Here is a 26507-nt window from a genome sequence, read left to right on the forward strand (position 1 = left end):
GTTGGAAAAAAATTCAGTGGGTAAACATGTTCAGCCAGGTGGAGGTGGTGGGTGAGGAATGTTGGAACCACAGCTCAGGAAATAAGTGGAGGACTAAGAGACCATGCAGGTGAGGGGTGGAGGTGTATAGAGAAGCGAGCAAAGCCAATTTTCTGGCTAATTTGCCTGTGTATTTTTTTAACAGTGGATGGCCAGACATTTTGTTAGAGTTAGGGGGCTGAAGGTTCTTTCTGGACTGATCAACGATAGGAGTCCTAATTGCTGCCTTTATCCACATCTATCCAGTAGCCTTGTAGCAGCAAGATTAATGTGTCTGGCAAAGGCCTGAGACCAGGTCGCATTCTCGGCTAAAACTGGTGCACATCACTACCTAAAAAAAATATAAAAATACTTTTTATCAAAAAGAACAGATGGTTTGATGATTTATATATAGAGTAAATATCTTGGATATCTAGTGAAATAGGGACTAGTGTTTGTTTTCAGATGCTGACAAATCTGAATGTGAGTTTTCAGCAATTTGCTTTTATTAAAATGTAGGCATTAAAATGTTTCCATATAGTTTACTTTTGTATTTCACCAATAATTGTAAATATTTACAAAAAAAAGACGTGAGGTTATAACATAGAATAAAATAATTTTTGCTTTATTCTGGACAGTTTATTAAATTTGTTATGGATACCTTGCTTCTGCTGATTCTTCAAACCCATATAGAATCAATTAACTTCTTATGAAAAAATCCTGGATAAGTGTTGTGCTGGGAAACATCTTTTCAAGGAAACTTGTTAAACCTGACAAACGCACTTCAAAGTAGAGCTGTTAGTTTATATGGTGCAATTTATAATGGTAAAAAGGGTTATTCGAAAGCAAGTTTCTTACCAGCATTTTACTGTGTTTTATTAAAAATTAAATTGCCATAGTGAGCACTTGACCTTGGAAATACTATGCATTCATCATTACATTTTCTCCTCCTCCCCAACACCCCCCCCCCCTCCACAACCAGGAGAGCAAAATGACCTCTTTGGCCTTTCAGCTGAAACGCTTGGCTCTACCGCAGAATGACCTAAGTCTCCTGTCTCGCAGAGAAGCAGCATCATTGTTGTTTGATTGTAAGGAAGCTGCTACTATTGACAGAGACACTTTCTATGCCATAGGTAAGTGTTGAATCCATTCTGCATTTCCATACTGCAACAAGTTGTCCTTGGGAGTTGTTACTACTAAAGTGTCAGGATTGCTATACCTGCCACAGATGGGTGCCGACACCTGCCAGGTTACTACGCCACCACTGCAAAACCTTGTATACCTTAGTATATGCAATTTATCTTATTTCATTCCCACTTTGGTTGTCCCACTCGGTTAAATTTTAGAGTTTAACTTCCTTGGAGTATTCATGTGCATACTTAACATCATCATCTTCAAATGTTCCATTTTTTCCTGAACTGAGATCCTTTCCAGTTACTTACTTTTAATTTATCCCTCATTCCTTTTAAACCTTGTCATTTTTAAAATCATATATTTTGTCGTAGTCCTTACCATTGCTAATTGCTGTGATCATTACTCACTGGAGGTTCCAGCACTACCGTGTGTGTGTGTGTCATCCAGATCACTTTTAAGAATCAGAACTGTATGTGAATTTTGGGTCCTTCACATATTAGGTATTGCTAATACTCATTCAGAAGGTCTGATTTTATTCCCAGTTCCCAGTTTATATCGTGTGGATTGAAGTTACCCAATATTACATTATTGTACTTACATGTTGTCCTTACCTCATCTTACGTTATCGCCCTTATTCTGACCAGGCACACCGTAGAAACTATTGTTAATTCTCCCTCCATCTGCTTGTAAGCTGAATACAGACAACTTTGTTTACTGTCTTTGTCTATGGTATCAATTCACCTTCCTTAATTTCAAGATTCTTCTGAACATACATAAAATTACTCCTACTATGATATCTTTTTGGAAGAAACTGTATGGCTACACATTGAATTCATTTCCACCTGCTGCATCCCTTTGTGTTTGTTTCATTTGTCTGGCTTTCCTTGTTGCCTTGTTATTCCTGCCTCTCTCCTAGCCCACCACCCAAGCTCTTTATAGCCCCTCATATATGGTTGAATGAATCTCAATTCACATCTCTATGCTGACAGCTATCCTTTCTGATTCGTCAAACTGAAGGCATCAATCCACTTTCTCTGAAGCAATCTGTTATCTAAAAGTCCAAGATCCTCAAACAGCACCAAATAGCAAGCCATTCGTTGGCTTCAATGTTCCTATTTGTGAGCTCCAGCAAGAGTTTTCTCCCACTGTCAGTGACTCTCATACAATTGCCACCTTATCAGAAAATTACAGGCTGTCATTACAAATTACAAGTGTGTCTTGTCTATATCGAATAAGTTCACCCATTATGCTTAAAACCTAGCCAGTAGACTGGGACCTCAGAAGCTTTGTCTGCTGTCATTTTCCAGAAAAACAGTAATTATTCAGAGAACGCAGCCCCTCTCGTGCTTTCCCAGCATTGTTCTTAAATTTGCATTTTGGATATCTGACTGCTTCTTCCCGGTGTCGTTAATTTACACATGGGCTACCACTCTTCTGCTCTGCAATACCCCAGCCACTCGTTGTTCAATGTCCACCACCGTACTCTGCAGTAAATCATCTGCCTTTTTAGGAACAGCATTTTCCCTAGTCGTCACTAAAACTGCTGTGACATTTCCTTTTCCTAAATACATAACCCAGTCCCTGATACTTATTTGACAATAATTTCTTGCTCATTCCACAGCCTCTCCCTTCACTGTTGCTTCCCTAACCAGCTCTTTATACACTTTTTCCAGTTGATCCCCATGCATAACTATTTCACTTTGATCCTTTCACACTCACCAGTCTCCGTGTGCCATTACCACCTAATTCTCTGATAGTGCTATTAATATGAAGATTGCAATCTGAATTCCACAGTTCTAGCAACCATAAAAATATCACATCACGCACCAGCTTTTGCTTATATTTCACCTTTCACCTGCTTGTGCAATTGAGGCCCCACTTTTTTATATCATAGAATGTCCGTTATCTCTCTCATTAAATTAAATGTATACTTTATCATTTCTTCAGGGGCTGCTCTTATTTGCTACAATTTCAGACAGCTCCCTTTTTTTCTTGGTGCAAACATATATTTTCTGTTTGAATACAAAAATGGCACCTGGGGGTCAAATTTTGCTTTTTGTGCTCCTTTTCTTGCCCTTACCCGCACTCCTCCTTTCCTGAAGCATGTAAATCCCCTCTAATAATTAAACAATTGCCATCTGTTAGATTGGTTTTGGAGGAGGCTTATTAACTGAGCATGCATGCATGTCGATGTTATGAAGTGCACAATAGATATTTTCTTTAATTATGTTTACAGTTTATAGGTGACTTATACTGGACTCAAAGTAACCTTTTAGGATTTATGATGCATTAAAGCTCAAATCCATCTCTAAAGTTGTATGGCTTATGGTCTAAGCTTTAAGTAAAAGTTGAATTAATAATACTTTTTTTTTAAATGGGAGGTTTTAATGGCATAATATCTTCCTTTAAAGTTCCTTTATATCATTTGTTCTAACACTGTTTCTGCAATCACAAAGGATGTACAGGTCTCGAGGAACTTATTGGAATTGATCCATCTTTTGAAGATTTTCAGTCAACACTCTTCAGCCAAGCTTCCAAAGGTCTGGAGCGTAGTGTTCAGACTAAAGAAGTGAACGCCCAGCTCAGTGAGAATATATTGGTTTTTCTAACACGTTTATCTCCATATTTCATGCTAAAACCAGCCCAGAAATGCCTTGAATGGCTTATTCACAGGTAAGTTGACAATCATGATGTACTAATGATTTAGAATTTAGAAAATAATAGATTTTTTTCTTAGACAAACAGATTTGAACCTATTAAAACTCTGAATGTCTATGTTCTTAATCAAAGTGACCTCTGTCTAAACCTATACCCTCTTGCCGATCACTTTTTTATTTTGCAGTAACCAATGTAAGCAAGGAATCAGTAGATTTTTTTCAAGCAGAATAAAATATTTTGCTGAACGATGCCACTTGTGCTCATAGCACACGTTGTTTTGAGGAGGTGGGCCGGTTACTTCCGTTACATGAAAATGATTAGAGCAATGTGATCTTAAGGGTTTTAACTTCTGTGTACACGTTTCACTAGGTTCCACATTCATCTGTACAATCAGGACAGTTTGATTGGCTGCATTCTTCCCTATCATGAGACCAAAGTGTTTGTGAGAGTTATTCAGCTTCTTAAAATCAGTGACCCAACTCATCGCTGGCACTGGCTGGAGCCCATACAGGTAGATATCGTTCAAACAATGTAATTAAAACCAGCATATATAAGATTTTTTATTCTGCTGTTATCATACCTATGATAGCCAATGGATAGGAATACTTGATATTCCTCAGGGATTTTGTGGCCATTTTATTTTAGCATATATTTCAGAATTTTTTTTGAAAGAATCAAGGCATATTAGAATTTAACTTGGATGGCTGTGTGGTGAAAATCGATGAATGCATTTGGACCAGTCTGTAATTTTCCTGCCTGTCAAAATTGCTTTTTAATTGACTGACTGTTCCCATAATTCAGTTTGTAAATTCTACAAGAGCTTGGCTAATGGCAGTTGACCATCTTTCGACTTTCTGGGCAGGTTTCCAGAGCAAAATATTTTTATCAGTGCTGCTGACATGGGTTAATGGGGCTATTTTTCGTACCAGGTATTAATTCTCTTCATGTTTGTTGTTATTATCAATGATCCAATAAATGGTTAGCATTGAAATTGTTGTGGAAAAGCCCCTCAACCATACACCCCCTTTGGCAACTGTTAGCTATAATTAGTGCACTGAGATCTCTGTAAATATCTAGAGTCAATCTCAACCACTTTTGATCCAGGTACTAGAAGATGCGCAAGTAAGTTCTATAAGTCAGTTGATGTAGTGTAAATAATGCAGGGAGGGAAAAGAAAGAATTCATTATCCTTGGATAATACATCACTTGATGGGATATGATGTCATTTGAGGGGCATGGTGTAGTATGAGGCACATGGTGGTATCTGAGTGAGAAAAGATGTTCACCAGGAATGCAGTGTGCTATGACCTGAATCAGCCATTCTGTACTTGGATGACGTAGCTGTAGTTATTGCAAACTACCATTCCAATAAGTTGTTGCATTTTTTCATTATCTGTACAGAAACCAGGCGTCCCACTGGCAAGAAGTACATTAATCACACATTGTTACAAAGACCTGAACTTTATGGATTTTATCTGCAGTCTGGTAACTAAAGCTATCAAGGTTTGTACATTCAAAACAACTTCGGGTTTGAAGCTTTTAGCTTCATCTGTAACCTGATTTGAATTTTTGCCATGACCGTTTTCACACGCGTGCTTCAAAAATGTAAGTTTGTTTGAAAGCATGTTGTAAAACTGCCTTTGTCGATGTGGTGCAAAAGATCCCTAAAAAAGGCACTGCAAGGCATGGTACTGAATCATGCAGACCAAGAAACACCACAGCTTAATACCTGGTGTGTGCTACTGATCTCACTTGCTGATAGTGAAGACATTATTGTTGGTCTCAGTGTTCCAAGGCTAAGGAGGGATAAAAGAAACCATGGTTGTCACTGCGGTCTGTGGTTAGCACTGGAAAATCCATGTATGTTCGGGTCAGCAGGCACAGAATTTGTCTCGCATATGATGTTCTCCACAGTTAATGAACTGGCGATTTACTGTCTGAGCTCACACGTGAAAATTGCCACATGGAAATTCAGGGATCTTTCCGACACTCGTGGGCATGTAATGCAGCTGTCAGGAGGAAATGCTGAAAATTTGGTCATCAAAAAGAAAAATTCTAATATGAAATAATTCTAACTATCAGTTTCACTTTTTTTTTAGGCATTTGCAGATTATCCTGGCAATGCAGCACAGTTGAGGGTTCTTTTTTCTTTTTATGCATCCACCATTGTGCTAGCATTAAATGCTGCGGAAAAGATAACAGACACCATAGTAGCCAAACTGCTTCCATACATCCAGAAGGTAACACATTGTATGTCTGCGTGTTTGTGTTTGTCTGTGTGTGTGAAGTTAAATCATGTAGAGGACATTTGTTTTACCTTAAATATATACCCTGAAATAAAAGCAAAATACCGTGGATGTTGGAAATCTGATTAAAAAAAAACAAAGTGCTGGAATGTTCTGAAGAACAGCCATATTCGACCCAAAAGTTAACTTTATTTCTCTCTCCACGGATGCTGTTGGACCTGCTGAGTATTTCCAGCACTTTGTTTTTTATTTTATAATATGCTGAATTCAGTACACTCACTAGTTATGGCTGCACTGTCCATTGTGTACAGAAGCTCAAAAACAAAGTTAACCAATAATTTGCCAAAGGATAGATTACACTGTTGGGTGGGGAATTGCTTCTTAATACACCAGTTTAATTCTTGATAGCATCTTAGCTTCAGCTATCAAGGTCAAGCCCAAAAAACAACATCCCTTGCAGCGGTGATCTCTGATTGTATGCTCTTTGTTGTCACCTATAATAAAATTCTTTAAATGGCACTCAGTACTCCCATTTGAATTATACTATGCTTGTCATCTGTATTGTGGGGCATTGTCATAATAAATGCTTTTCTTCTAATTTTTAGGGACTGAAATCTTCATTGGCAGATTATAGAGCTGCTACTTATATGATAATCTGTCAGCTTGCTGTTAAGGTTGTCATGGAAACCTCTCTGTTAAACACTCTGGCCCAGCAGATCAGCAAAGCTCTTGTGAAGATTCCAACTCTGATACGAGAGGGACTGAGTTGCCTGATTATTTTACTGCAGCACCAAAAGAGAGAAAATATTAGTAAAAAGTAAGTACAATATTCTCTTTTGTGCTCCGTGGTTTAATTGTCAATAGAAAGTGCCTTGGGATGTTTTACTATGTTATAATCAGCATATAAACACAAGTAGTTCTTCACTGAACAATGACACCTCCATTATCCATTATAACAAATGCCACCTCCTTCATCAAGTAGGGAAATTTGGAGGATAGCCAAGCCCATGAACTATACTGCATCCATACCCAAGTTATGGGACTGAAGAATGGTTCAATAAGAGTTTTATTCACTAAGAAAAGATGAAAACCAAATAACAAAAACTGCAGTTTGAGGCAACACCTTTCCTTTGTCCTTGTGAAGATTCTGACTGATGTGTTTCTATTGTATTAATGTTAAGAATCAGAAATATTGTGGAGACATGGAGCTTTGCTGGTACACTTTAGTTTGCATTTGCTTTAGATTCTTTGATTGGGGAGGTCATCAAATATACATACTGCACATGAAATGGATAATTTTAGAAGTGGAAGTTATATTTGTGCATGCAATAAAAAGCATATTCTTTTGTTAATTCCCCACCTAATAATGCAGATAAGGAAATATTCTGGTTGTCCATGGTAACAGAAATTTCTCAAGTGATTCTGCCTTTGAGATGCCTTATTAATTCTGTGGAGCTATTTAATTTCTGCAGGTGGACACTTAAAGCCTGTTCTCACTTTCTAATCAGTTAGCTTCTCTTCACACTTATGCTAAACAAACTTACCCTAGGAACCAGGCTGTATTACAGAGCTGAACCAACCCGTCACAGCCGCAGACAGTATGAAAGCAGGGGTAACGTTAGCATGGTTCTTACGTTACTGGACTAGGCAGAGAATGTGACTTCATTTTTTTTTTTAAAAAGGAGCCAAAATCCAAATAGTTAACTACATTCTTGCTAATGCGAACACAGGGAAATATACACCATGGGTCTGTATGCCATGACCAGTCATAAATGCCTAGGGCATGGTGTTTTGAGATCGTACTGCACGACTACATTACATGCTGGAAAAACTCAACAGGTCTTCCCATGTTCGGAATTCCAAAGAAGAGTCATATTGGACTTGAAATGTTAGCTCTGTTTCTCTCTCCACAGATGCTGCCAGACCTGCTGAGTTTTTCCAGCTTTTTGTTTTTGTTTCAGACCTCCAGCTTCTGCAATATTTTGCTTTTATTTTAGTGTTACATTGGTATGTTTGTTTAATCACCTTTGGGTGTTGAAAAACATAAGACAGGGTTTTCTTTATTTATTCCATTGTGGGATGTGGGTGTTGCTGGTTAGGCCAACATTTGTTGCCCATCCCTAATTGTCCTTGAGAAGGTGGTAGTGAGATGCCTTCTTGAACCGCTGCAGTTCATGTTATGTAGAAACACCCACAGTGCTGTTGGGAAGAGAGTTCCACGATTTTGACCCAGCGACAGTGGAGGAATGGCAATATAGTTCCAAATCAGGATGGTATGCGGCTTGAAGTGAAACTTGCAGGAGGTGGTGTTCCCATACTTCTGCTGCCCTTGCCCTTCTAGGTGGTAGAGGTTAGCAATGAAAAGAAAAAGCTTATCACATCTTTTGTTTTACTGTTTACCCATGTTCCGATTGTTGTTTTTATTTTCTTCCCTGAGTAATATCTCATTTCTGTAACATTTTGTGAATGAACCAGAGGTAGATGGATATTCATTTGAAAAAAATGGTAATCTTCAAGCAAATTTATTTCTATAGTGGTATAAATTAAAGGTCAAAAACACTCATTTGCACCAGGAACTGCTGGAGTGAAAGGGGCTTTCTAGCTGAGGCCACTAGCTACTTTGGGAATTTAAAAAGCATATATTTGTGAAAACATTTACTATTAAATGTTTCACACTTAATCTGTGATCCAGGTGACTTTTCCTCCAATGAAATAAGGACTATGTTAGCGAGTTCAATGTGACATTGGAATATTTCTGTGATTCAATTTCCAGACTTGGGAAATGTTTAGTACTTGATAGTGCTGACCACTATCCTGCAACTTTGTAATTCCACTTCAATCTGCTAAATAGGATGCAGTTGAGGCATTTTAGGGGCAGTTATTTATGATGATACATTTAGTTCAAAACTATTATCCTGAAGAATCATTTGAGTAAAAAAAATAACCCTCGTGTTAGGATAATGCAAATTGCAAAAATCCATGAGAAAAGCAATACTGTTCAAGCTGTTTCACAATAAAGCTACGAAAGCAAGATAACGTGGATGCTAGAAATCCGATATGTCTTTCTTTTTCCTCAACTGAGGATTCCCCTGCCTGCTGTAGTTGACAGGGCCCTCCATCATGTCCAATCTATTTCACTTCTGCTCTCATCACTTCCCCTCCCTCCCAAACCATGATAGGATTCCCCTGGTCCTCACCTTTCACCCTGCCAGCCTCCACATTCAACAGATCACCCACTGCCATTTTCGCCAGCTCCCGTGTGATGCCACTACTAAACACACCTTCCCCTGCCTTTCCCTTTCAGAGTTCTCTCCGAAACACCCTGGTATACTCCTCATTCATCTCTAACATCTCTTCCCTTTCCTACAACACCTTTCCGGGCAAATGTGTGGCATCAAGTGTGGCCTCATGGAGCCCTAGCAAAACTGGAGTCAATGGGAATCAGTGGGGAGAGCTCCAATGGTTGGAGCCATACCTAGCACAAAGGAGGATGGTTGTTGTTGTTGGAGGTCAATAATCTCAGCTCCAGGACATCACTGCAGGAGTTCCTCAAGTAGTGTCCTATGCCCACCCATCTCAACTGCTTCATCAATGACCTTCCTTCCATCATAAGGTCAGAAATGGGAATGTTTGCTGATGATTGCACAATAGCCTGCACCATTTGCAACTCTTCAAATACTGAAGCAATCTGTGTCCATATGCAGCAAGACCTGAATGACATTCAGGCTTGGGCTGATAAGTGGCAAGTTACATTTGCACCAGGCAACAACCATCTCTAACAAGAGAGAATCTAACCATGTGTGCTTGACATTCAGTGGCATTACCATCGTTGAATCCCTCACTATCAACATCCTTAGGGTTACCATTGACTAGAAACTGAACTGGACCAACCATATAAAAACTGTGGCTACAAGAACAGGCCAAAGATTGGGAATTCTGCAGCGAGTAACTCACCTCCTGAGTCCCCAAAGCCTGTCCACCATCTACAAGGCTCAAGTCAGGAGTGTGATGGAATACTCTCTGCTTGCCTGGATGAGTGCAGCTTCAACAACACTTTAAGAAGCACGACACAATTCAGGTCAAAGCAGCCTGCTTGATTCACACCCCGTCCACGACCTTCAACATTCCCTCCCTTCACCACCAACGCACCATGACAGCAATGTGTAACATCCACAAGATGCTTTGCAGAAACTCGCCAAGGCTCCTTCAACAGCACCTTCTAAACCCGCGACCTCTTCCATCAAGAAGGACAAGGGCAGCAGATGCATGGGAACACCACCACCTGCAAGTTCCCCACCAAGGCACACACCATCCTGACTTCGAACTATATCGCTGTTCCTTCACTGTTGCTGCGTCAAAATCCTGGAACTCCCTTCCTAACAGCACTGTGGGCGTACGCACGCAACATGGAATGCAGCAGTTCAAGAAGGTGGCTCCCCACCCCCACTTCAAGGGCAATTAGGGATGGGCAATAAATGCTGGCCTAAACAGTGACATCCACATGCCGTGAAAGATTTTTTAAAAAAGCACTGGAGGTATAAAACCTGTCCTTTTAACTTCTCACCATCCAAGGTCCTAAATACACTTTCCAAGTGAAACAGCAATTTAATTGTACTTCTTTCAATTTAGTTTATTGAATTCTCTGTTCACGATGTGGTCCCCTCTATAGTGGGGAGACCAAAAGTAGACTGGGTGACCATTTGCTGAACACCTCCGTTCAGTTCACAAGCATGACTCTAAACTTCCTGTCACTTGTCATTTTAATTTTCCACCTTGCTCCCACTCTGACTTTTCTATCCATGGCCTGCTACAGAGTTCCAGTGAAGCTCAATGCAAGATCGAGGAACAGCCCCTCATCTTTTGTCTCGGCACTGTACAGCCTTTGGGACTCAACATTAAGTTCAACAATTTTAGATCATAACCTCTGCCTCCACCTTGTTCTGTGTTTCTTGCCTGGTCAGCCTCGTCTCTTTTCTTTCTTTATCCCTTCTTGTTGCATTCAGCTGGCTACTATGTAGCCATTCATGCCTCATCTGGTCACATAATTTATTTCTTTACTATACCCATTACTGCTCTCTTTGGCTTTTGAACAACAAAATAGTTTGTTATTTAATCTCACCTGTCTTCCACCCTATCACAGACCTCTTTTGTTCCTCCTGCCCCCTCACATCCTCCCCGCTATCACTGGCTCAAAGCCAGTTACCTTTCTATCTTTCTTCAGTTGTGATGAAAGATCATCTTGACCTGAAACGTTAGCTCTGTTGCCCTCCACAGATGCTGTCTGACCTGCTGAGTTTTTCCAGCGTTTTTTTTTTCTTTTTATCATCACAGTAACGATAGTTCAATCACTGAGTCCACATACTTTTTAAATAGACAGTCTGGACATCGATGTGTTCAGTCTATATAGAAGCTTACCTTTTTCTGTGTGTTTTTATGTTCATCAAAAGCCGTTTGCCATTTTCTCCATTTGAAGTGTTATTTACATGCTTTACTTGACTGCAGATTGTATCCTGGAGAAACAAGCATTTATTCAGTTCATTGAAAAAAAATCCTAATGTACAACAGGCTTTCCATATAAAAATTCAGCTTGGTGATGGTTATTTGGGCAGCTATCACAATGAAGAAGGATCCCACCCATAGCTCTTTCTCTTTCAGATGGTCACTCAACTACATTGTAATTTCTGTTTTTGTTCCATATTTCCGGCAACTCTGGTTTTTCTTGTCTCCTATCACTGAAGTGATGTTTGTCTTTTATCTCTAATTGATTAGGAGACACAGCAATAGGAATAATTTAGGTTCCCTGCTTCATTGTCTGATCATTGTTTTCTTTATTTTGCAGAACGTTTAATCATCTCTGTAATATCCCTGACCTCGTTACAATTCTCCAAGGGATTGATGCTCAGTACCAAGTTTCTCCTTTGCTTCACTATTTTCTACCCACTCTGATTCATTCCATAATCACAGGTATCATTCCGATGATTTTTTAAAAATACATTTGCTTTTGCATGCTTGTACACGTTTGTGGCAAAATCATTCTGGGTGTCAGTGGATAACAGTATCCTTTTCTGCCTGCCCCTGAGATATTAGTACACCTAAATAAATTTCTTTGCTAAATCCATTGAATTTTTTTGTGCCTCTGGCTGTGAATTTAAAAAGATTTACCCTTGAATTAAATAAAAGGCTTCATACAGCATCCTAGCATGACAATCAAACGTCGCAAAGCATTCACATTCTGAGTTACTTCAAAGTGCAATGGTCAATAGGCAAGCAGATGTGACAGTCGTTCTGTGCACATTGAGATGCCGCAGACAGGAATGCAATGAACTAGCTCGTTAATCTGTTTTTCGGAGTGGTGGTTGAGGGAAGAATGTTACCCAAGATGCTGAGAAAATACACTGACCCTCTTCAAGTAGTGTCAGAGGAATAATATGCACTGGCACAGGCAAACAGCCTCCATATAACACCTCATCTGAAGGGTAATACTTCTGACCATGCAGCCGTCCATCAGTACTGCAGTGGAATGTCAGCTTAAATTGTGCACATGAATCCTTGGTGTGGGACTTGAACCCATAGCCTACTGACTTAATTATGAAAATGCTGCTCATCTGCGCTCCTCTAATCCTGGCCTCTTGAGCATCCCCGATTTTAACCCCTCCAAAATTGGTGGCCTTGCCTTTACCTCTGGAATCCCATCCCTAAAACTCTGCTTCTCTATCTCTCTTTCTTCCTTTAAGACAGTCCTTAAAACTTACCTCATTGATCAAAGATCCTAATTTCACGTAAAGTTGCCCAGGGTCATATTTTGTTTCGTACACAGTCGCTTGGTCATCCAGAGCTTGAATATTGCTGAAATGAAAGGCATGTTGCAGAAGCAATTCATCTTTCACTCATAAGGACAAATGCAAAAATGCCATATTTCAAACAATCATAATATATACTACAGGAAAAAGGATGCTTATTAATTGTCAAGTCGATTTTGGTTGAGGCATTGCCATGAGAAAGCATCGTTCCCCATGCTTCTGGTTGTCAGGTAACTTGGCAGTACATCCTAACAATTGGATGATTGAATCAAACAACATATATTCCTCCAGCTGTTCATAATAGGTAGAGTAGAGACCGTACTCAACCAGCCTATACTTGCAAAACCCAAAACAAAACATTTTCTGTTAGATGTGATTCCGTGATTGGGAAGCACTTGCTGAACAATCCTGAATGCGTTAATAGCTACATCAAGCAATTTAAGATAATCAGTCGAGTTTGTAACATGGCTCATTTATGCTTGCTAGAAGCGACATACATTCATATGTTCTCTGCAAACAAAAGGAATATGTTCAAGCCTTGCACCCTTTTTTTTTTACCCAGAATCTGTAGTTCCCCATTGCTTTCTCCATGGCAACACCTCAACCAATTAGAGACGGGGGTTTTGCATACACAGGCTGGTTGAGTATGGTCTCTGGTCTGCCTGTTATGAACAGCTAGTTGTTTGTTGGGACATAAGGCCTAGTTACCTGGCAACCAGAAGCATGGGAAGCCTATAGTTCCCCATTGCTTTCTCCATGGCAATGCTTCAATCAGAATCAGCTTGCCAACCCTCTGCACCCCTTTTTTCCTGTAGTATAAATTGTTGTGATCACTTGAAAGTTGGCATTCTTTTTGTTCTAGTGAGTGCAAAATGGGAAGCTTTGGCAACATGTCTCCCTTTTCAGCAACATTTTGTTTTATACCTCCCCTTTGAAGCATCTTGGGACATTAAAGATACTATGATAAATACATGTTGTTGATGCTATAATTATCACTTTTTTTGTCTAAGAGTAACTTTTCTAGAATCTCAGTTACTTAGGAAGGCAAAAGTAATAGTCAAATCACTTCTGTTTCAAGAAGTCTTCCTTTGCAGTGAAAGAAATTGTACAACCGAGGGTCATTATAAAATTTGTGGTTTACATTTCTTAGAAATGAATAAAATGGTGTGTTTTTTTTGTTTCATCAATTCACAGCAGTTAACTCACAGAAGTAACAATATGTGTAGTCACTTGCGTACCTGGTTAACTGTTTGATGCAGTGAAGTCCAGAGTAGATGCTTTATGCATATACTTACAATGGCTATGTATCAGACTTAAGAAACATAGGCCCTTCGAGCCTGCTCCGCCATTCAATATGATCATGGCTGACCCTCTATCTCAATGCCATATTCATGCTTTCTCTGATATACCCATGTGTTAGTTATCTGGATAGCCTCCAGAATTGAGGGCTTTATTTGTGTCATCTCCCTCGTCTTTCCGAAATGCATCAACCCTGCCTCAGAGTTTGATTCCACAATTGCTGCTCCATACTGGTATTTCTACCAAGTAGCTATTATTCAAGTTTTTTGGCATTGCAGCAAGCCATTCTGCTACTGATCCACTTCTCGGTAGATGCATTTCCTGCAGTGGTTTCTGGGCGATGTTTGAGAGTTCAGAACCCTCAATGATCTTCTTCCTGACCCAGGAGAGCGATCACTGCTGTTCTGATTCAATAAGGCTTGATTTGAGCCTGGAATCTTGCCTCTCTGTGTGGCTCAGCTTCTGGAATAATAAAATGACTGAATCATCTTATAAATCCCAGAAGGGGCCAGTTATAATATTGTTATTTCAATAATTGAAAGGCTGTTTTGTTTTCCCTTCTTGAAGACCCTAACCAAACCTAGTTAGCTGCACTTCAGAAATATTGGTTATAAACTGGAAATAATTTTTACATTTTAAAGCAAACATAAGATTTTTATTTAGTTTCTGAATAAAATTATTTTTAAAGCTCCGTTGCTTTTCCTGATGTCTGTTGCTCATATTGGCACATAAAGTTCTACAGTTAGTTTTAATCCTCCTGTACCTCCATTAAGAGATCTTTCTTCACATGTGAGCCCTAACAGCAAATGTCAGCAGGAAGTTCCATCCATCATGGGTGGCATCACAACTGAATCAATTCAGGCAATATTTGACATCCATGCACAAACACTTCTCAAATTGCAGCCCAGTAAGAATCCTGGATGATGGCCTCTACTTCTGGCCAGGGGAGGCTATGTTCCATTTTCTCAATATGCATTACCTTGACAAAAATCGTTTAATTCAGCAGATGTCAAACTTAACTCTGTATGGATTGGCACCATACTGGGTGATGTATGAAGCACACAAGCAGGGCAGCCTCCATTATTTGGGGAAGGGGCTTTTGTGTGCATGAAGCCAACCAATGCCATTTTTTGCCCCAGGTTAGGCATGCTCAGATAAGATCTGATAAAGCTTTTTGCTCTCCTGCAACAATATGCCTTAACTCAAACTGTGAAGAACATCCCTTGTAATGCCATTTACATTAACTCCAAGTCAAACTATTTATACTGACTTGTTAAGTTTTTAGCTGGGCACTACTGGGTACAAAAAACTAAATAAAGAATGTGAAACTGATTTCATTTAATACCCTTATAATTTGGCCTGAATTTGTTTCCTGCTGCTGAAGGTGAAAGGATAGTGTACTTAATTCATTTTACCATTTAGTTTTCTTAGCTCTGTTTTCCTATGTAACTGTGGCTGATGTAAATTGTTGTTTGACTCATCAATATTTCTTTATCTCCTCAGCTGAAATGGCTGAAGAGCTGGAAGAAACTTCCGTTTGCCAAACCCACATCCAACTGCTGGAAGCCATACTTCAGAACATTACGCTGGAGAGCAACTTGGACCAAGTTGTAGCCAAGTAAAAATAATTTGCAGTGTACTCCTGTTCAATGACATTTCTTGTGATTACCAATTACATCAGATAACATCATCAGCCCTATTAGCCAAGATTTTTCTCTTCAATTTTGTTCCTCCTGAAAATTGTGAGATGCTGCCACTACTACAGTTCCCCACTTGTCTCACGATATACAGAAAAATAAAATTTGTAACATTCATGCATTCAACAATTCAGAAAAAGAAACCTCAAGCTCCACATTTCATCTTCTAATCACTCATTGGCTCTGCCAGCTGGCTGCTCATGCATGGTCTAGCAGACCATTGCTGGCTTTAGAAACTGTCCTGTTTCCTTTACAACGAGCCTCCCTCCTGCATTTGTTCACTCTACACAAAGCCCCTCCCTCTTCCATTCCTCAGTATCACTTTCTACTCCAACTTTGTGCTCCATCATTTGCTTACTTTCCTCCATTGCACCCTGGTGCACACACTCAGCATGTTGATGGTTTTGATTTAAAACAAAATCCCAATGTCATTACTTCTGCTTTGTGAGTTGCATGTAATTCAAAAACATGTACATTGTTAAGTGCAAAAGACAGAACTAATTTTGTAAAGCTATTTTAAAGTCAGAAAATAAATCCACAGAAGGATAATCATTATACGTAGTATAAAAGTAAGCTGAAGATTGCAGGCTGAATATTAGAGGGAAATGTTATAAAATTATTTGGTGAACTAATTAGGGGATTCATGAATTATTCTGGTTTGTACTTTATTTAAAGTTTGTGTAGCATCATATAATAAAACACTCTTGTCCTGAGTTCGTAAGTGATAGATTACATGTGGCAAAATCTTCAGAGCAGATTTGCTATTTGATAAATGTGCTGAATAATATGTAATTGCAGCTGTTAATCACACATCGTCTTCTACAAGGGCCTGCAGGCAGGAATCTCTTGGTGGAATTTATATTGATAAATATCTGGCTGCAGTTCAGTAGGGATTTACTACTGTGCTTCATTTATCTTTATTATTGTATTCAGTCGTGCTAGATCTGATTATTTTTCTGTATTCTAGTGTGCTTCTTGAGGAGTACCTCTCCCATTGGACAAAGAATATCAACCTTGACAGTCTCTCTGCTGTAAATCAGAAAATTATGCCCGTGGTCAGACTTGTGGAAACAAAGTAAGCAAAAGGAAGGAATACCTGCTTTGAATGTGGCATGGTGACCGAGCAAGTTGGAGCACAAACCAGCAATAAGTTCCTGCTCCCAGTTGTATTGCTTCAGGCAGACACTGAATTGAGTCCAGATGCTTTACCCGCATTGGAAGAGAAGTAAACTGGGGGCAGTGACAGAAGCCAGTTGGAGTGTCACCCCATAGCCATCTTGTTGTTGCCTTGGTATCTGGCAGCAGATTACCTGCTTGCCCCCCTACTAAATGGGATGAAAAAATACGTTAAAAAAAGGAAGGGTTTACTTCCTCCAAAACTAAAGGATTTTTTGAGATTTAAGGCATTTGTGAGAGTGATTAAATTTGTTGACCTGAAAACAAACACAATCTTTTAGACCTAAAGTGCAATTTTCCCAATGTATATAGTTGCCTTTTTTTGTTAATCTTATTTAATGACTTGCCTTTCTATTTTTGTGAAGGTATCCAAATGCTTATAATTTAGCCTTGGAAGAACAATTGAAAAAAGTTAAAAGCCAGAGAGAGCAAGATGTATTTCATCAGTTTATTTCTCTGTCTTTGAACAGTGCCAAGCATCAGGTAATATAGACTTTAACACTCAGAGGTTCAACAAGGATTTATAAAGAAAAAATTACTGCAATAAATTTCATTACTTGACTGTCTGTTGCACAATTAAACAAACAACTGTGGGGTTATAATTTTTCTAAGAAGTGTCTTTCCTGGGAAGATATTTTTTATAAAATGGTATTTGGTGTGTCGTATAAATTTAATGCACTGCTGTTTTCTAAAACTATAACTATTACATTCAAGTTACATGACGAATGTTTAGTTCCCACCTCCTGAATCAAAGAAACTGCAACACTATCCTTTTTATAAAAATATGTTTGAAGTTAATGCAATGGCGCATTGTGTAACACTTTGTCATTAGAAAATGATGTATTCTTTAATGTACCATAAGCAATACCGTAGACAACCAACTGATGTAATTTACTAAAAAAAAAGGTACCATGGGTTTGAACAGTTATTTGGTCTCTTGGTCATGGGTCCCAATTCATCTGCAACTGAGAGAAAAATTCCTAATCTATCTATTTCTCTCACTCCCTGGCCATCACTCATACACAGTACACTTTGGGCAATCTCTGTTGTCCTAGCACAAATTGCCACTAAATTGACCATTTTACCTCAGAGCACCTTGGTAGGCAATTAGATGTAGGAATTCAAAGTTTAAGCAAATACAGTTGGAGTGTGCAGTTAGTTTGGAGTACATTGTTTGAACTGAGTAGGGGGAACTTTATTCTTCAGCTAGCTCACTTTGTACCTGACCTGGGATTGCTTGATGTTGCAACTGGGCGATACTTAAACTCCAGATGCACGAGCTTCCATGTCTTTCCTCATGCTTGCATCCTCACTGTTTTATCAAGGCTCATTATGGCCCATTCTTTCCCAGGACTTCAAAATTATGGAACTCATTATTCTCCTTTATAATCTCCTTTGTCTTACAATCCCGATTTTTGAATCACCTAACCACTACTTCTTGCTTTTAATAGTGTTCTTCTCAACCTAATTGATGCCCTGCTTGCTAGTTCTTCATCCTTGGGTATCAACCCAACTTCTGAGTTAGAAGGTTGTGCGTTGAATCCACACTTCCAGAGAGTTGAGCACTAATGTTAGGTTGACACAGCGTACTGTACTGTCAGAGCTACGGTTTCCCAGTGACAGACCTTACCTGCCTTTCCAAGCACTACTCCAAGAAGCAAAAGGGATTCTCCCAGAGACCTGCTCAACATTTAACACTTAGCCATTTATCTAATTGTTGCTTGTGGCACTATACTGAGCACAAATTAGGTCCTGCCCTTCCCTATGTTTCAATAGTGTTACATTACAAAATTGGCTGTTTCTTCTTTCATTAAAAAAGTAAATAGAACTTTTACAGTTTTCCTGGCGAAGGTATTTCTTGTCTTGGGCGATAGAGAACATGTGGGACCCTGGCTTAATTGTGACCTGTATATGTTTCGCTGAGCTTGGCACAGGCACGGTAACAATTAAGATTAATTGGCATCAGTGGCAGTCCGTTAGGGAGGGTTAAATCATTAAGGAAACCTCGGGTTCTTCCTCCAGATTGCTATCAGGTAACTCTTGCTGGAGGAGCCCAGTTACCATTGCTACCATTGGGTAAGGACAGAATTGGTAATAGTATGATGCTGCCCTATGTTTGGGGAGCCTATTGACACTCAGTGTTTGTAGTCACATGAATAAGGACATTTGAGCATGGGATCTGTGGAAGCACGTCCCAGAAAACAGTCAGTGTCTTCAGGAGAAAGTGGGTCGGGGGGGGATAATTAAAAGGACCAATGCTAATTCCAAACTAAATTTAATTTTTATTTTAGCTGTTGGCAGATTCTAACACATCTTTGTTGCTGAGTCTGAATCACCCACAATATATGATCCGAATATTTGCTGTCGAACGCTTGAAGGAAATCGTTAAAACCTCACAGGTAGTACAAGCTTCAGTAATCAATTGATTTTTTTATCGCATAATTCATCTTAAGCCTGCATGATTTCTGTGTTTCCTATAGTCATGAAGGCAGTGCAAAGTAACTCTAGTAGTTCCAGTGAATGCCATGATGTGGGCATCGCTGGCTAGGCCAGCATTTGTTGCCCATCCCTAATTGCCTTTGTTCAGAGGGCATTTTAAGAGTTATCCACATTGTTGTGGGTCTGGAGTCACGTGTAAGCCAGACCAGGTAAGGACAGCAGATTTCCTTCCCTAAAGGGCATCAGTTAACCCAATGGCTTTTTATGACAATCGACAATAGTTTCATTTTCATGGGCTTGGTGCAGACACATTGCAGAGGCTCATGAAATCCCTCAGCTCTCTTCAGTTCAACAGCCTTGAGGAGCGAGTAAAGCCATAAGAGACATTGCGTAAAATGAGGTCTTCTTTGAAAATAACTGCTATTTGCTGTTGTAGATCTTTACCATAGATTTCCTCAGGTAAAGTAATACATAAAAGTGACATAACTGTTTAAATTGAATAGTTAATTTCTTTTTTTTAAAAAAGACACTTTAAGTAATACAGCTTTAAAAATTAAAAGTTAATCTCTCAAAATCCTGCAGCACTCCCATGTTGCACTTTTGTGACTTGCAAAGCTAAGTGGTAAAACTTAGTGAAATTCTACTGCATACTGCGATTTCTTTAAAAAAATCATTGCAACCTAATGTTGGATTTTATGATTTGTTATAACATTTTAGGACAATAGTAGTACAGGGCAGTTGAGTTCTTTTAAGGCAATTATTGCAAATATTTGATTTCATAATTCATGTGTTTTAGAGGTATGACTATTAGTTTTAGGAATATAACTTTTAAATTGGAGATTGAATTGCTAAATGTAAGGTAAATGGAAAACCTGATCTTACAAGGTCACAGTTGAAAATGAAAAAAAATTAAACAATGGATGACCTATCTCTTGGTGGAACCAAGGAGCTTGGAGAGAGGGCAGTTATATCTATTAGAGATGTAAATCATTCATATGGGTCACAGAATCAAAGGGCTTGGTTTTGAAGGTAAAGATAGTTAATTTACATTTCTGTTTGGGAACATCCCAAAGTGTGCCATGTTGCCATGGATATAGGCTGTGGGGATTAGAAGGGTCTTTTGTTTAATTTATTTGGGTGTTTCTCATAGAAGGCAGTTGCAGTTTTGGTCTGGTGTAGTTTGCAGCTCATTTGGAGAGAGAGAGAGAAAGCTGCCAGCAGAGTCAGCTTGCAAGGCTGTGAGAAGACAGTTGTAAATCTGCCGGCAGCCAGAATAAGAAGCATTGGGGTTGTTCCTCAGCGAGATTCACTAAGCAGAAATCGCGACTGGAGGTCCATGCTCAGAATGAGAAGTCCAAATTCATGAGAAATTAAAATTGTCAGATCTGCCTGGTAAAACTAGTGGAAAAGATCAGCAGTGGAAAGAAATCCTGCAGAGAGAGAACTCTGAACATCTAAGTGCCAGACTCTGAAACTAAGGAGAAATCAAAGTGGACTCCCGAGAGCTATGGCATGCCTTTGGGCTGGCACCAGAGGAAGTGAATAAACCTTCAAGATTCTTCTAAAGTATAAGGGATCTCTTGGGGGTGTAGTAAAAAGTCGAACTGAGTTTAGCATAAGTCTTTATAAGCTGCAGTGTTAAGTTAGTAGCAATGATTTTGTTTAATTTTGTTTTATAAACACAAAGTTTGATTTTGTTTAAAAAGTGAAATCTTGTGGCATGGTTCCGTTAGTTAATTGGGTGTTTGGATTTCTCTTTAAGCGTTCCCAGTCCCTACTGGGATCGAAACATGTAACATCATGGACACTGGAATACTTGTGGAAGAATTGGAAGGTACTGGCCATTTGATCACAAAACGAGGCATGAATTGTAACTTATTTATACAACTTCTTTTGTTTCAAAGGAGGGATGTGATGATCTTTTTCTGAAGGAAGCTATTTTGGAACGGTTGAAAGATGACAGCCTAGAGGTAGTTCTGATTGCTATGCAAGCTCTGGAGGTGAGTTGAGTATGTTTTTATAAAAAACATTATGCTAATTCACCTATATAAAACTCAGAAGGGAGCCTCGTCTTGTTTTTAGATTATGTCATTTAATATGAATTTAACTTGCAGAAGTTATTTTATTTTATTTCAAACTTGAATGAAAAAAAAACTTTATAGCCAAATAACTCCGTTATATTTCACCTTTTTTTTGTCTGTCACGTTTCACAACATCAGCATGCTTTAAAGCACTTCACAAGCAGCGGTTATCTTAAAAATATCTTGCCAATAGTGTAAACATATACTCCAGGTATCACAGTTCAAAGTGTTACACTTCGTTAGAGATGCAAAATGATCTAAAATCTACAAGCAGCGACAATTGTTCTCTGATTGGCCTAAGAATTTATAAACAGCTCCAATTTGCCTTTTTGGACTACTTCCCTTGGGGAGGAGTCCTTGGGCAGTGGCCTTAAAGGGAGATTATTCTTAGCAGCTCAACATCACAGCCATGCTCCACACCAGAGGCTATCCACAAACAATGCTATGGGAGACCCGATGGTTCTCGTATGATGATAAGTTGATGAGCATTGATCCACAGTGGCAGCTATAGGCAGATGTTGTCCTGTGTATCTTATGATGCTAACCTCTTGCTCAGTTGAGGGCTAAATGTTAATGCTAAATTTTTGATTTCATTCTGTTCCTTTTATAGGCCTTCTCTAGACACCTTGGTCAAGAAGAGACAGTTTCGTGCCTTTTGTCATTGTTTCAAAGAGTGGACCTTTCTGAGAATGAGCATTGGTGGGTATGATTTTAACAATAGGACTGCACTGTATAAATATAATGTAGATAATTAAAATATTAAAAGCGGAGACATGAAAGATTTTGGTAGGCATTTTCTCTATTCTCCCTGCACTCTCCCCCTCAACCCCTCTCTCCCACTGCTGCACTAGCTGACACAGCCAATGATTAAATTAAGGAATTTTTAACACAAAAACAAAATTATGAGGATGCTGAAAATGTGAAATAAAAACAAAATATTGCCAATACTCAGCAGGTCAGGCAGCATCTGGTGGTGAAAGAAAGAGAGTTAACATTTCAAGTCGATGGCCTTTCAAAGATCATTGATCTGAAATCTTAACTTCTCCTTTCTCCACAGATGCTGCCTGACCTGCTGAGTATTTCCAGTATTTTAAGGCTTTTATAATCTATATTTGTTAATACTATGTGTTGTAATTGTGCAAAATGAACTTTATAAGCTTATGTCAGAGTTGCAAACTAATGGAAATTATTCAATTTGGGGTTCAGAAACAGTCACACCCTTTCAACCAGGCACCATATAGTGTGGAGTAGTGTCAGTATTTGCCCGTGGTGGATGAACAGGATAATTTCACAAAGAATTGCAAGTTGTACAATGTCACCGCTCATCAGAAGAAGAAAACATTGCATCAATAATTGTTAAAAGCAAAATACTGCGAATGCTGGAAATCTAGAACAAAACAAAAATACCTGGAAAAACTCAGCAGGTCTGACAGCATCTGCGGAGAGGGACACAGTTGACATTTCGAGTCCGTATGACCCTTCATCAGAACCAATAATTGTTGTTTGCTATGAAAAGGTTGGAGGGTGGGTGACAATAATGTTTTATTGTAATTCCCTATACTGTTTATGTTTGTTTTAGAAAACTGTCTCCTCCACACATTTGTGTGTGTTTGCTTTTCTTAAATATTTGCAGCATGTTACTTTTTCTATTATGTAATTGTTCCCAGGCATATTGTTCTTGAAGAGGCAGTTAAGTTTTTAAGTTCAGAAGGATTGCGTAATGGGAATGAAACACTGACTAATCGGGTATGGATGGAACTTTTGCCCTACATGGTCCTGACCAACCCAGCCAAGACTTCAGCTGAACAGAAAGTATCGATTTCTATTGCTAATTCAAACCTCTGCTCTATGACTCCTCTACTCCATGGCTGGTCGACAGGTAAGAAGTGTTTGCTTATGGCAATACTGCTTATCTCAAGCAGTTAATAACTGCATCTTCAGCTTGGTGTACCTTTGAGAAATATGAAGTTATCATCTCTAAAATTTTGCATGTATTTTGTTTATATGTTTTGACCTGCGATGGGGTAAGATTGAGAATTTGAGCATTTCGACTCAAGCCTATCATTCAGTAGACAGAATTACATTGCTCGTGAGAGGCTGTAATTTTTTTCATATTACTTTTGAAATGCTGAGGAAAAGAATTGCTGGAACTGAATATTGATCTTTGTCGGGTATACTTGTTATATGGCTGTTGACAGTTCTGGCTTCATTCATGGGCATACCAACTCTGCAATTGGTAGGACTTGTGCAAAAAATCATGACCTGTCTGCACTATGTCAATTAATGGAGGTGGTTTTGTGTTCTCTTGATTTCTCTTGTCTGAGCACCATGAGTCAAGAAAGGGAGCATATAGCATCAGCGACCAATGCTGTGGATTCTCAGTAAATTCTGTAGCAGTCTTTAGCAAAGGAAAATAAAATGTTAGGACTTGCAATTGTATTAGTTTTGTTAGAATTTAAAGAGTGGGGGGGTGACTGAAGAGAGAAATTTTAAAAAGGCAGCATAAATGAGAGAGAATTTTTTAAAAAAAATGTACGGTGAAGAGGAAGAAATTGGGGGTGGCAGGTGGAAGCTGAGGCAATAATATTCATGCCCTTATCACTGCACTGCACTGAACCAGCAATGGCTGTTTTACTTAAGTGCCAAGGGCAGCTCTGTGTTCCCTGCTTGCTCACATTAAACTTTGGAAAGCAGAGATCCCGGCCAGTACTCTTAAGATACAGTGTTGCCAATCAACTTCAGAACTATCAGTGATTTTTAATCAAAGATTATTGACAGCACCCCCAATATTTTAAGTTTTAACATCTTTTAGAAGAACTTTGTTCTAAGTATTTCCTTTTTTCTTTCAGAAGAAAATCATAAATGTCTTATATCTTTGATATTTTGACTCATTGTCAACATAGAGGCTAACTCCACAAGGCCTGTTCAACGATATTGCTGATAAGCAGCGCCAACGTCATCTGGAACACTCCCTGTCAGTGGTATCACCTGTTGGGCATTATGGGGAGGTAGGCCCTATTTGAGGGCCTCCATTTGGCAATAAATACTTTTTAAATAAAGATTCTGTTGGTTGTATTTTCCTTGGTGAAGGAGGGAGTTCTCTGAACAAAAGGTTCTTCCTATATTGCAAAAGTGACTACAATTGAAACCACTTGATTGACTGTATAGGACCTCCTGAGGTCCTGAAAGGCACTATGCGAATACAAATCCTTTTTATCCCCATACTTTTGAATTACTGAGAATTTCTATCAGTCTGAGCAACTCAGTGGCCCAATGCAATTAACCCACAATTATGGAGCACTATACAGTTGTCGAATTGATATCATATATTCACTTGGGGAGTGGTATAAGAGTGAGGGGCTAAGGGAGAAAAGTAGCTAAAGTGTGAGTGGAAAGATCATTTTCTTAAATATATGCATGGTTGAATTGCATTTCTTCTTTGTGCACTTTTACAAATTTGAGATAACCGTAGAAATCATCTTGGGTACAATGCTGTCAGTTGCTTCCTTAAGTTGTTTGAGTGTCCACTCTTCATGGAAGTTGACTTGCACTGCCTTGCAAGCCTAATACTTGCACCTACATTTGCAAATTTTGCTTGGAATATACATTAAAAGAATCACACGTCCAAGGCTTTTTTTGTGGGAACAATGACTAAAGAGTTTTGATGTTTAGTTTAGTCAGAGGCCTAAGTATAAATTATTCGCTTTTCACTCAACCGTTCCTGGAATGAGGAGCATTGATGAGGACATATAGATATCTCCAGGAATAAATTATTTTTAAGGCCGCCACATGGTATAATTGTATTCCTGCAGCGCTGATAGAGCACAGTGCAAATGCTGATTATACAAGAGAAATTACTGGTCTGCAGAATTCTTTTTATGCCATCGTTCCAATTATGAGCAAATTGTTCCTGCTTCTTGTTTTATTACAAATGCTGTGTTCTCTGCTTGAAGCTAGCTTTACCATCTTGTTTCTTGGACAGAACTCGAAAAGGTTATTGACAGCTGTAATTCAAAGGAAGTTGTGGGTGAAGCAAATCAGAAACTGATCCAGCTTCTGGCGAATAACTTGTGTTTGATGGAGCCTCCTTTTAGGACTCAAACAGTAAGTGAAAATGTTCATGGAAATTAAACTTGTCGTGCAGCATGTGAAATATTATTGTTGAAACTGTAGCTCTGACCAATCTTTCCCCCTCATCTTGGGGAATTTAAGGCATAAATATTTGGGAGAGGAGACAATTTTTAAAGTTTGACAGATGAACTACAGAATCTTTCCTGACCATGTACTCGCCTATGTTCCCTTGCTACCAGGTGCTCTTAACTAAGTGGCGTTCATGGGATGCAGGCATCACTGGCTAGGCCAGCATTTATTGCCCATCCCTTTGAGTCAGCCACATTGCTGTGGGCCTGGAGTCACAAACCAGGTAAGGACTGCAAATTTCCTTCCCATTAGGCGAAGGAACCAGATGGGCATTTAACAGCAATCAGCAGTGGTTTTGTGGTCATCAGACTTTTTAATTCCAGATATTTTTTATATTGAAATCAAATTTCACCATCTGCCATGGTGGAATTCGAACCCAGGTCCCCAGAGCATTACCTCTGGGTCACTGGAATACTCACCCAGTGACAATACCACTATGCCACTGCCTTCCCTGCTTTAATAGTGATTATTGGAAGGCTGTTTGATCATAGAAAGCTCAGGAGGTGCCAGGGATCAAACCTGGAAGGATCCTGCCTGTTTGGCTTATCTGCTGTTATAGAGTCTTTGTCCCGAAACAATGGATATGACACTAGTAAGTTCTACAGCATTGTTCATGCCTTGTCTTTCACTTTTTTCTCTGCTTGTTTTTCTTTTCTATCTCGCTCTTAATGACTTTTGCATGATTTCTCTCTGCCTCTCGTGCACTTTCTCCGTATATATCTCTTATTCTCACCCTTTCTCTATGTTTTTCTTCTTTTC

The 26507-nt window shown here is 39.1% G+C and overlaps 1 protein-coding gene across 2 annotated transcripts in view; it reads left to right on the plus strand.

Moving 5' to 3' along the window:
• The first annotated feature begins 1004 nt into the window (after positions 1 to 1004).
• heatr1 (HEAT repeat containing 1) overlaps positions 1005 to 26507 on the plus strand; it is a 76977-nt gene continuing 51474 nt past the window's right edge. For both annotated transcript variants that reach the window (XM_078557277.1, XM_078557278.1), the window contains exons 1-15: positions 1005 to 1151; positions 3609 to 3825; positions 4180 to 4321; positions 5212 to 5313; positions 5910 to 6050; positions 6662 to 6873; positions 11896 to 12020; positions 15659 to 15773; positions 16820 to 16927; positions 17394 to 17511; positions 19320 to 19427; positions 21372 to 21467; positions 22159 to 22247; positions 23216 to 23427; positions 25531 to 25652. In XM_078557277.1, coding sequence (XP_078413403.1) covers positions 1010 to 1151; positions 3609 to 3825; positions 4180 to 4321; positions 5212 to 5313; positions 5910 to 6050; positions 6662 to 6873; positions 11896 to 12020; positions 15659 to 15773; positions 16820 to 16927; positions 17394 to 17511; positions 19320 to 19427; positions 21372 to 21467; positions 22159 to 22247; positions 23216 to 23427; positions 25531 to 25652 — 2049 coding nt within the window. In that variant the 5' untranslated portion in view covers positions 1005 to 1009. The remainder of the gene's footprint in view (positions 1152 to 3608; positions 3826 to 4179; positions 4322 to 5211; positions 5314 to 5909; positions 6051 to 6661; positions 6874 to 11895; positions 12021 to 15658; positions 15774 to 16819; positions 16928 to 17393; positions 17512 to 19319; positions 19428 to 21371; positions 21468 to 22158; positions 22248 to 23215; positions 23428 to 25530; positions 25653 to 26507) is intronic.

This window comes from Cetorhinus maximus, chromosome 14, assembly GCF_964194155.1.
Source record: "Cetorhinus maximus chromosome 14, sCetMax3.hap1.1, whole genome shotgun sequence".
In the NCBI taxonomy this organism is placed as follows: Eukaryota; Metazoa; Chordata; class Chondrichthyes; order Lamniformes; family Cetorhinidae; genus Cetorhinus; species Cetorhinus maximus.